Consider the following 11,821-nt stretch of genomic DNA (forward strand, 5'->3'; position numbering starts at 1 on the left):
TCTTTCCTTCCTTTTCCATGTGTAAGCTACAAGAAAAAAGTTCGTCCCTGCCCCTCCCCGAGGCCGAGGCCGAGCTGATGCCCCCATGCTGTGACCTTGACCAGTGACTCTGGGCTGTGGGAGAGGAATGTGGTTCTCTCTCCTCCCCAGTGAGCCAAACACAACTACTAATCTACTCAGCTACAATCTCACCCAGGGTAGTCCTTCAGTTTGTATATTTCATACTACGGTCGCCCCTAAGCAATGCAAGGCGATTCTTAACCCAACTTTTAGAGCTCTTTTATTTCAAGTCTTCTATATGTTCAACATGTATCTCAGAAAAAAAGCTTTGAGGTACATCTACATAATGAATGTTATGCAACCAGTAAAAATGGTGGTAATGAAATGCTTTCAATGACATGGGGAAAGGCTCACAAAGGAATGCTGAGTGGGGGGAAAAAAAAAAAAAATCACATAAAACAATAAGATCCTGACTTCTTTTAGAAAGAGAGAGGGAGAGAGACAGAGGGAATATGAAGATATGTAGGTAGTGAGACTACACATAACTTTTTGTTTTTTTGGCTGTAGGGCGTGCGGGGTCTCAGTTCCTTGACCAGGGACTGAACCTGTGCCCCCTGCACTGGAAGCACGGAGTCTTAACCACTGGACCACCAGGGAAGTCCCCACAGATAAATTTTCTTTTCAAAACTATATTTTTTCTGTTTTCCAAATGCTTTGTTATTAGCATGATCACCTTATATAATCAGGGAAGAATGGAAGGAAGGAAGGAAGGGAGGGAAGGAGGGAGGGAGGGAGGAAGGCTACTCAACTGACTGAACACAAGGCAGCCTCAGGGCTGCAGACTTAGGGGTCACATTGTGAGCACACAGTGTGGCAGGAGGGTAACTTGGGCGACCACCCAGTCTGCTCAAAGTACTGGCTGTGCGACATTTCTCTTCGGGCTTCAGTTCCCTCGACAGTAAAACCTACCACTTGGGGCTGTGGTGAAGACTGAACATAAACAGCTTCACTGTGGCTGGGACGCAGCTGGCTGCCTCCTCCCACGCTGCTGGGGCCTCAGTGTGCAGATCTCGGTAATGGGTGGGAGGTGGAGGAGGCGAGTGCTCAGCTGCCGTGTTTACCAGTTACCTTTGGGAAAAGACACGCAGCAGCTTCTAAGCAAGGGGGATGGGGCAAAGAAAGCTCATGGGAAATATGAGTGACTCAAAGTAGAGGCAACTTCCCCTCCAGCTTAGGCAAGACACGGAGGAGAGAGATCATGTCCCTCTCCTGTAACAAAGGCTGTATGCACTCCCCGAAGTGTGTTCACTGATGTGTGGGGCAGGCACAACCGTGAAGCTCCAGGATTCCACCAACAAGAAGAGCTGCTCTACTTAGATGTGAAAACATTATGAAAGCTTCCAACAGTGCCCACGACCACAAACAGCACCCCGGATGCTCGGAACACAAGACAAAGCATTCCCCTGGATGGAGGTCACAGTGCATTTCCGCTCCATGTCCTTCAGGGGATCACTGACTTTTTGCTCTGACATGAGTGAATGATGATGTGATGTTTCGCAGGACACAGGAACCCTGCACATCTTTGCTTTAATTATGTGTGTGAATGTGGAACAATAATTCTACCCAGTAATTATATGCATTTGGGTACTTTAGAAGCAACAATAAAGAAAAGCACAAGGCCACACAGAACAGTCATTAGTACCAATAAAATTATTAGGAAGTGAGAGTATAAAGGCTCCAGTTACTTCATTTTCCATTTAAATCATATGAATCAATTCTTTTCCATTGAAAATCCACAAGCTGAATTTTCTGAACCACATGGCTACTGTTTCAAGATTTTTGCCACTTGTCTGAATCTGAATGTATTCTTTAAAAAGAAAATATTCTAGGCTCTGCAATAAATAATTGACAAATGCTACTCTAGTTAAGAAATAGAATCACCTTAGGCCAAAGCCAGATGTGCAATTTTCCATTCACTAGGGGGAAAAAAATCTCAGACAACTGTGAATGCAAATGTACAACGTAAATGCTCATATATTTAACTGCAAGTAACTAATTAATTGGGCTAATTTAATTGACAATTAGTTCACTTTAAAATTAACTAATTTTATGCAGTGCATAAAATATCACACTTAGAGGGGAACCACCAAAGAGAGCGGAGGCCTGGGGACATTAACCCTCACCTGGTCGCATGACTCGAACAGCCGTCTGGCCAGCGGTGTCCTCTGCCCGTCTGTACCACGTGCCGCCAGGGCTGGGCAGCCACTCCTCGACGCGGCAGCTGTAGGTTCCGCTGTCCTGCACCGCCACGTTCTGGATGAAGAGCCGGTACACACCCGGGGAAGGGCTCTCCAAGTGCAGCCGGCCCTGCAGGTTGTTCTTGGCCGCCTGCTCTCCGTAGTGGAAGGTGGCGTCGCGACTCAGGCGGGCCAAGGTCTCCCGCTCTGGGTGGTTGGGCTTCCACACGAACCACTCCACCAGCAGCTGCGAGGCCGCGCTCGTGCGGTTCAGGACCACACACTCCAGCTGCACCTGCCGCGTCTCCAGAACCGACAGGTTGCCCTGCGCCTGGCTGAGCTTCAGGCGGCTGTCTGCAAAGGTGAGGAAAGAGATGTTGCCAACAAGAAAGCAACGAGCCACATACATGCACCCCTTCCCAGCGGACGTGAGCAGGTGCCTTCCAAATGCAGGAGGACAGCAGCACGCTCAATCAGCAGAAGCACTGCTCAAGCGCACACCCTGAACGTTCTGAGTTCTTGATCACGGGTCTGAGTGCCTGAGTTTCATGGAGTTCAATGTTACGGTAACAGCTGCCCCCTAATTTATAACTCTCATCGGTTCAGATGCTTAGGAGAGGACAAGCGTGCGTGGTAGATGACTCCACATCCAAGGGACAGCAGACCACAAAGAGTACGGCCAAGGGGAAGGGGTGGCTGGGAAGGGACAGCAAAGGGCATGGTGAGAACCCTGCTGGGAGAGCACATTTTTAATACTGACCACATGATGGCTAGAATGTGCTGGGCTGTCAGCCTCAAAAGAACTGCAGGGGAAAGCCATGTTAATACGTTCACCAGCTGGCCCTAAGAATTGCGGTTCTTACTTTCTTTACCAAAAAACCCCACTAGGGTTCCCTCTCAAGGTGGAAAGAGAACTGATCTGACATCAGTAAAGAAAAGACTAATACTGATGGTTGTTTGAAACCTCAACCAATCAGATTCTCCTTCAGAGAAAAAGTGTCATTAAACGCGGTACACTCTGATCACATACAATTTCATAAAGGGCCCAAAAGCCTCTTTGGACCAGAGGGGTTAAAAAGCTATGAAACTGTAAATGCACAGAAGCCCCTGAGAAGGACACCTCCTGAGTGATATCTGAGGAGGGAGGTTCTTTCACTTTTCCAGTTTAATACTGTCAGAAGTTTTCTAATGCACATTTATTTCACCTTTGTAATAAAAGGTCAAAAAATTAAAAAAAAACAACAGAGAATATATTTCAAATAACCAGTCTCTGAAAATATATACTTGGGAAGATATTAACTCTGCTTGTCTCTGGGTTGAAAGATTATTTTCTCCTTTGTGCTTTTTTAGTATTTTCCAAAAGCTCTATAAATGTATGCTTTCTTATTAAAAAAAGGGGGGCAGGGGGTGGAGACTAGATGAAGTGGGGCGGGTGGGGGGAGAAAAACACACAAATTAAAAATCTCAACAGAAAAGGGGGAGTGTGTTGTTTTAATGTGTCCTGTGAGTTTTCTGTTTATAGTGTTAATATTCCCCATAAGCAGAGATTTCACTGTTTTGACAAGAATCCTTACAGCCCTAGTGCACTGCCCCAGTTAGCTTGCTGTGAGTCTGTAACCTCCAATGGGGAAATTCCCTTGATAAATTTAGGACCTACCAAGAACCTCTTAGTTTCAGCACAAATAAGAAAAGGGAAAGGCAGAATGATGACTAAGAGGAAACACGGTGGGGGAGGGTGACCATGACCTCCCAATGGGGAAAACGGTCAGAACTGAGAAAAGACAGGAAGAACAGAAACCTGAAAGAACATCTGTGGGCCTAATGGCAACCTTCAGTTCTCAAAAGCCCCAGGGACTGGCCTGAAGGCAGGAGGTAGGTCACTGGAAATACCAACAGGAATCACTTAGACCAGAGCTTCCTATTTTATGCACCAGAAGGGTCGGCATGAAATGTCACCGTGGGCAGACCTGAATCCCTGGATTGAGAATCCCCGGATTGGGGCAGCGTGAGAAATACAATATCCTGAGGAAAGGAGGGGACAAGCCCCATGGCGTTCAGCAAGGGCCAGGCCACATCTGGACTTCTGCATCTGGTTCCACTTGATCACAGAACTTTTTTTTTTGGCCATGCCGCGCCATGCGGGATCTTAGTTCCCCGACTAGGGATCGAACCCGCACCCCCTACAGTGGAAGCACGGAGTCTTAATCACTAGACCACCAAGGAAGACCCAGAATAAACTTTTACTGAGGCCTCCTGGGAGACAAGCCGTGAGGATAGCATGGTAAAGAGAACAGGACCTGTGCTCACTCATGGGGCTACCCGTCTAGTGAATTTGAATATATTAAGAGTGAACAAGTGATAGTGTTCACTACAGTGAACATACTAACCAATGATAAATGAATTTCCATGAGTAGAAAATCTGAACAGGTAGTTCATAATTACTCATATATGAATAGGTATGCCAGGTGGTGACATGTGCTATGAAGGGGCTGGGGAAAGGGGATACAGAGTGACTAGGGTGCCACTTTAGTTAAAATGAGCTAGGAATGCCTCCCTGAGGAAGAACGAGATAGATGGACATCTATGGTCAACACATTCCAGGTTATGAGAACAGCAAGTACAAAGGCCCTGGGGTGTCAAGGAAAGCAACCATTCATTCCGTATTCAACCAGTATTTATTAAGGGTGTCATGTCAGTGGCTGGAGATACAAAGACACAGCACCTGTCCTCAAAATGCTTACGGTATAGTGGAGAAGAAATGAAAATAATTATTACATTGTGTGTTTTATACGGAACCCCTGGTGATATAGGAGAAATCAGGCAAGGCTTCCTGGAGGTGGTGCTGAGTAAAGTCTTAGGAATGGGGTGAAGATAGGGGAGAAGCCGCAGGAGGGGTGCATTCCTGGAGGAGAGGGTAGCATAAGCAAAGGCATGGAGCTCGGACTCAGGGTGGCAACACAGCACCCCACAGCTCATCGGGCACCAGAGGTAGGGATAACAACTAACTATAGGGCACGCAGGAATGAGGGATGGAGAGGGAGTTTAGGGCCACCCTATGTGAGAAGTTCAAAGAACTAGAGCTTTTCAACAAGGAGAAAGGGCTCCCTTCGCATGTTTGAAAGGATATGACTCAGACTAATCTTGGGTTGTTCTCAGGCAGACCTAAAACCTGAGAGGGAAATTACAGGGAGGAGGAACTTTTCAACAACCAGGGCTGCCCAAAAGTGGAACTGAGGGCTGTGGAGGCAGTCAGCTCTCCCGCCTGGGAAGTGCTCCGGCAGAAGTCAGACGCCATCTGTCAGGGAGCCGGATATAAACGGAATAAAGGCTGCACCCACAGGGTCTGAGAGGGGGCCAAAGGGTGGTTCTGTTCAGAGACAGGAAGGGCTCATCCGTGGGCTGTGCGTGGTAAGGAAGAAGGGGAAACCAGAAAACGCCCTCCAGGCAGGAATCCTGGGTATGGAGCCGGCACCAGCCCGAGATCCAAGGTGCAAACTGCAAACCCAGAATGAGATCCAGGCGCTGCCAGGGATCCTGCCTTGCCGCACCTTGCAACCCCCAGCTGCCCCTCGGGCCTCTCCCGGGTGAAGATGCTGCATACAACAGCAGATGCTGACAGAGGATGCTTCTCTGAGTTCGCCATCAGCACCAGGCAGGACCCACTAGGTTAAAGTGGGTGGGCCTGCAGTGAACGAGGATGATGCTCTGTACCGCGTGCACATCCATCATGGACCCCGCAGAGCCCTGCCGCACCCCCAGGCAGTCTCTGCCCTCAGCCTACTGGCCCAGGCTGGCTGCACCGTCTGTCCTTACCTGGCTGCCTCACAGTGACTTCCGTGCGCCCCGAAACCTCCTCTGCCAGCTTGTACCAGGCGTAGTTGGGGCTCAGCAGCCACTCTTCCACATGGCAGTAATAGCTGCCGCTGTCGCTGACCTCGGCTCTCTGGACAGTGAGGCTGAACAGACCCCCAGACACGTGCCTCTCAAACTGCAGCCTGGCTCTCAGGCCCTCCTCCTCGGCGTAGGTGCCATACTCAAAGGCGGAGTTGTGGGTGGTTTTGAGGATGAGCTTGCCGTCGGCGTCCGAGGGCTTGTGGACGTACCAGAGCACGGCGAAGTGGGAGTTCTGGCTGGTCTGGGACTTGACTGAACAGTTCAGCTGGATGGGCCTGTTTTCCACCAGGGTGAGGGTCCTCTTTGATTTGCTCACCTGCAACTTTGTCACTGCAAAGGAAAAGGGGGTGCCTCAGCAGAATGACCACACACCCCTGGAAATGTGGCCCAAGTCCCGCGTCCAGGCTCCCCGCCTGGTTTTGTCCAGCACGGCTCCTAGAGAACCAAACACTGATGGGCTTCCCCCAAAAGAATGGCTCGGCGTGAGGACAGCTGAACAGAGCCAATCGCACCCCAAACAACCCTCCGCTGGCCTCCTCCTTGCCCCTCCCTGGCTCAGGTCCTCGCCGTCTCTCCTGCCAGCTCTCCCTGCCATCATATGGCCGCCAGGGGGATCCGGCAAAAACACACCCAGCCCGCATCAATTCCCTGCTTAAGAAGTTTAATGGCTCCCAACTGCTTACAGACAAGAAAAAAATTTCCTTTCACAGTACAAAGTCCCTCCAGGATCTGGCCCTCACCCCGCTGTCCTCACTCACCTCCAAGCCTCCCCCGTCACACCCACACCACACCACACCTCCCCATGCCGCTTCTCCCTGAGCTCGGTCTCCGCTCAGCCGTCCTCCCTGCCCATCTCCTACCATCTCCCCTCCGACCCTTCTCCCTACTCACCCTCTAGTCCTCTTCTCCCTCACTCCCATCCCACTGGGCCAGATGCCCCTCTTCTGCGCTCCCATCAGCACCCTTACGCATCTTCGGCTAGTTTCTCCTTACGGCCCTCCCATGCTATCCGTGAGCTCCCCAAGAGCAGAGATCAAGCTTTGTCCATCTGATCTGCAAATATTTAGAGTGTGCCCACTCCGTGCCCCTCATGAGGCTAAGTGCTGGGGGTGCTCTGAAGAATAAGACGGTCCTGCCTGGAGATGTTCTCATCACCGCACCCCCGGATTCAGGCTTTGGAGAGCACCCACTCAATCAACGTTTGCTGGGATGTGTGAGTTAGTGAGTGAGGGAGTGGGTGAGCGAACGAGAGGGAGCTGGAGAAATACGGTAGCAGGTGGCTGGAGGATGCTGGGGTGCTCTTCCTGGAGGATGGGAAGAGAGAAGGCAGAGAAGAAAATGATAAACAATGGGACAGAACAGAGCCAACTCCGGCCTCCCCTTCCCCTCACGGTCCTGCTCCAAAACCAGAAGGGAGGGCAGACTCCAGAGGGCCACCCTACCTGCTAATTAATGACCGTGCTCTCCTTTAAGGTGGCAAGAAGACACGGTCGAATGAAATATATCTTATGAAGGTAATCTGAGATCTCACCCACTCCGTCATTATTATACTTGGCTCTGCCCCCCCTACCCACCACCCTCCCCCTACTGAAAAAGAGAGAAAAGGAAAAAGTCACAATTCCAAGTTCCTCTTACAGAGCTAATAGTAAAAGCATCATCCCACCCTCACCTTTCTCTTTACACTTCACTTGTCGAGGACTAAATCACTCGTCAGCTGAGAAAGGAACCCAGGACAAGGCACAGACCCTGACAGGGAGAGCAAGCTGGGCTTCCTCCAGTGACCCTGCCCAGAGGGGAGGCCAGAACAGGTTGGCCTGGGCCTTTCTCCAGCACCTCTGCTGGTCATCTCTCTTGATCTAGACACAGGACTGAGCCCACTGGTCGTGCCTGGGCCTCCTCTGCCAGTGCTGGCTAGCTGGCTCGCTTAGAGCTTAGTGTGGAAAGACAGGATCAAGGTCTGAGTTCCATGCACCAAGGCAACTGAAACTTCTGAAAGCCCCAGACTGTCACCTGGGCACTGGGGTAACCCACAGACAAAGGTTCTGCGTGGCTGAGAGGATTCAGCGAGCTAAGTACGGCAGAATCGGACACCCAACACCATGACTACAAAAGCAACTCTGAGGCTGTTTCCCGGTGCTAAATCAGGGGACTCTCTTCACAAAGGAAGCTGGATTCACGTACCTACAGACCTTCTCAAGCCATCAAGAATGCATCCGGCACCCGTCTGAGAGAAATCCCCCGGCCCATGACCCTACCCTTCTGGTTTCATCTTTTTTTGGGAACAAGCCCAGTCTCCTGCCTTCTCCCTTCTTCAAACGCACGAAATCCTCCAGGGCACTGGAATCCAGGGCAGGCTTTACCAGCAAGCACCCAAGCTCTGGAAACTAGATTCACCTTAGCTTGCCAGTCGACTTTTCCTATCCGCTGCCTCTAATATTTGAAACAACCAGCTCCCTTTTCATTCCCTTCCAACCCGATTCACCGCATGCAAATGATATCTCTATCAGAGCAAATGACACCACCTGAATTATCTGGTTCTGGGCCCAAAAAACTGGGTTGTTCAGTGTAGAGTAGAAAGAGCTTTAAAATGCATTATTAATTGGGGCCAGATTATTTTTGCAACTGTTACTAAGGAAACCTCCATTGCTATAGTAACCGCATATATTAAACTGGATGCCTATGACTAAACTTCAGCTCAGTCACAAGGTCTGAGAACGAGAATCCAAGGAAGAGAATTGTTTCAAAGCATTTCCATTTTTTCCCCTCCTTCCCACGTCAAAATATTGTGAAGTGTTGAAAAGCCTGAAAGAGAGGCATTTTTGAAATTTGGTGCATGTCTGACAGGTAGGCAAGGGGTCAGCTCCTCTTCTATGCTCTGAATTTCCTCCCACTTCTCAAGGACAGGGAGGACCTTTCCTGAAGCCCAGGGGAGACAGCAGCCTGCACAACTAATTAGGAGGCACTCACACATCCTGCCCAGCACTGCCCTGGGCGGTGCGCAGCCTGCTGGCACCACCTTCCTCCGTGGGGTTAGGAGAGCCCAGCCCCCTTAAGAACCGTAGGTATTCTCATCTGCAAGATGAGAACAATCCCAGCATTTACCTGAGAGGAGTGCTATGCAGATTAAAAGCAATACTCTACAGTAAGAGTTTAGCACAGAACCTGGTCTATAATAAACACACAGTACATTTTCACTATTCCCCTTTCTTTTCAGTTCCCAGGCTCAGTCCCACGTTCAAAGCTCCATATTAGATGGAGAACTGCCAAACCTAAGTGGCAAACTTGCTACTGAAAGTACTGTCCACGGACTGGCAGCATCCGTGTCGCCTGGAAGCTTGTTAGAAATGCAGACTCTTGGGCCCCACCCCAGACCTCCTGAATCAGACTCTGCCTTTTAATAAGACCCCCAGGTGACTCAAATGCACCTGAAAGCCCGAGAAACCTTGGACTTGGCTGTGTGAGTGAATGGACTTAGGCAATAAACACAAAGGTGAGAGACAAGACACTGAGGACTTGGGTGATCCCCAACAGTGAGTCAGCAGGACGAAGAGGCAGGAAGAAGGGCGTGAGGCTGCGGGCCAGGCCCCACCTTTCAGCACCCCACCTGCGAGCACAGACTCCAGCGCACCCAGCAGCTGCCTTCTCAGGTACCTCACGACTTCCAGAGTGGGGCTGTACCCTGCTGGAGGAAAGGGCCCTTTCTTTCTGCATCTGGAGAGTTTCCTTCTGAGGCCTCCGATCCCCTGTGGCCGGGCAGCATCAGCACCACGTGGCGTGGAGACGCTGCCTCACAAACGCCACAGGTGAGGCCCAGAGACCTGCGGGCTCACGTGCCCTCCAGGTGATTCTGATGCGCTAAGTTTGAGAAGCCACAGGTGTGGCAGTGAGGGGGCCACAGGTAACTCTAGAGACAGCAGTTTCTGTGCAATGGTGCAAGCAGCAGCCAGAGGGTAGCATACAGGCAGTGAGGGAGCAGAGGGAGAAAAGGAAGACTCTGCTCTTTATTATAGATCCGTGACAGTAATCAGTCACGTTAGGTGGAGAGGGGGCCAGTGGCTGGACAGCAGAGATTTTTCAAACTGAGGGATGCAAGTCAGCCAAAAGACTGGGAGAGAATGAAAGAAGAGCTGTAGGTAAGTGTGTGTGCGTGCGTGCGTGTGTGTATGTGTGTGTGCGTGCGTGCATGTCCATGTCTTACCTGTCCTCGTAGAAGGAGGGTTACTGCCTGCCTGTGTGTGTGTGTGTGTGTGTGTGTGTGTGTGTGTGTGCGCGCGTGCGCTGTCCTCGTAGAAGGAGGGTTACTGCCTGCCTGCCTGTGTGTGTGTGTGTGTGTGTGTGTGTGCGCGTGCGTGCATATCCATGTCCCACCTGTCCTCATAGAAGGAGGGTCACTGCCTGCCTGTGTGTGTGTGTGTGTGTGTGTGTGTGCGTGCGTGCGTGCGTGCATGTCCATGTCCCACCTGTCCTCATAGAAGGAGGGTTACTGCCCTGTCTGCCTTACCCATCTGCAGACACAGCAGTGACCCTTGCTCACTGACTCCAAATAGGTGCATCTGGTGTTACCACGACAACGAGGCCTGAGGTGCGGGGTGGGTGGGTGGGGGAGGCGGGGGAAGGGGTGGGGACTCCTCTAGGGCTCCTGCTCTCATGCTCACTCTATCTGTGAACAGCCAGCGGGCTGAAGCCACATGCAACCGGGATGGAAGGAGAACCCCAGGTTCTCCTGAAAGAAAGGAGGGGCCAATCACTCTGAAGGATGGGGCAGCCTGTCACCTACTGGACTGTGACAAGGAGAGCCACTGTCACAAGCCCTGGACTCCCAGAAGTCAAAGAAAAAGCCCTCAGCTCTGCCAATCTGCCAGGTCGGCAATAAGAAATTGGAGAGAACGGATTTGGCAGCATCCAGAGGGTACTGAATATTCATCCTGACTGCCCATCAGTAAAATCCCAGCAGAACACACCCACTGACAAGTCAGCTTTCTACACCGGAGGCTGTCCTCCTGGAAGTGTGTTTATTGCTTCGTCAATTTTAACGTGCAATATTTAATAGCCAAACCAAGATACAGTTGTAAATATCTGGAATATGAGTGCTGACATTTCCCTTATTCCTCTGTATTTAGGGAGATGTAATTGGAGGGTGTTTTGGGTGCTAAAGAAAATCAGAAGGAAGCACAGCAATGCTTCGAAATTAAAAGAGAAAAGAATTGATTAGGAGCTAAGAATTGAATATGCTGAACTGGCTTAAAGGCTTGCCTAAATGCCCCTTGTGGGGTCACACTCTGCCATCGATGGTAGTAAGGCTAAGACAAATCAACAACAAAACAGGAGGGATGGCGTTCCTTGAAGATTACCTTAGCGATGTGCATTTGGAACAGGAAGTCTGGAATGGTCAATAAGAGATCCACAACACGTTCATCAGGCCATCCAGCCAGAGATTTTAAAGAAACAAATACCCGTGATGTGGTCAGGTCAGCAGGCGGCTCTGGCAAAAGGACTGGTCTGGGGCACAGACCACACAGAGCCTTCTTGGGAGCCGGTGACATAAGCTGTGGAGGGCTGATAAATGCACTGGCATGAGCGAGCCAACGGTCCCTGGGTTTCTGCTTCATGCTGTTGGAATAAGAATATTGGACAGGGCTTCCCTGGTGGCGCAGTGGTTGGGAGTCCGCCTGCCGATACAGGGGGCACGG

General features: G+C 50.7%; 1 protein-coding gene across 1 annotated transcript in view; it reads right to left on the minus strand.

The window, feature by feature from the left end:
- Positions 1 to 11,821, minus strand: part of IGSF3 (immunoglobulin superfamily member 3) — a 98,186-nt gene that overhangs the window by 5,713 nt on the left and 80,652 nt on the right. Inside the window, exons 8-9 of the mRNA XM_007452637.1 lie at positions 6,051 to 6,461; positions 2,184 to 2,591 (exon numbers count right to left, since the gene is read on the minus strand). Of these exons, the coding sequence (XP_007452699.1) occupies positions 2,184 to 2,591; positions 6,051 to 6,461 (819 nt within the window). The remainder of the gene's footprint in view (positions 1 to 2,183; positions 2,592 to 6,050; positions 6,462 to 11,821) is intronic.

The sequence above is a fragment of the Lipotes vexillifer genome, unplaced genomic scaffold (assembly GCF_000442215.2).
Source record: "Lipotes vexillifer unplaced genomic scaffold, Lipotes_vexillifer_v1.1 scaffold1343, whole genome shotgun sequence".
Taxonomy (NCBI): Eukaryota; Metazoa; Chordata; class Mammalia; order Artiodactyla; family Lipotidae; genus Lipotes; species Lipotes vexillifer.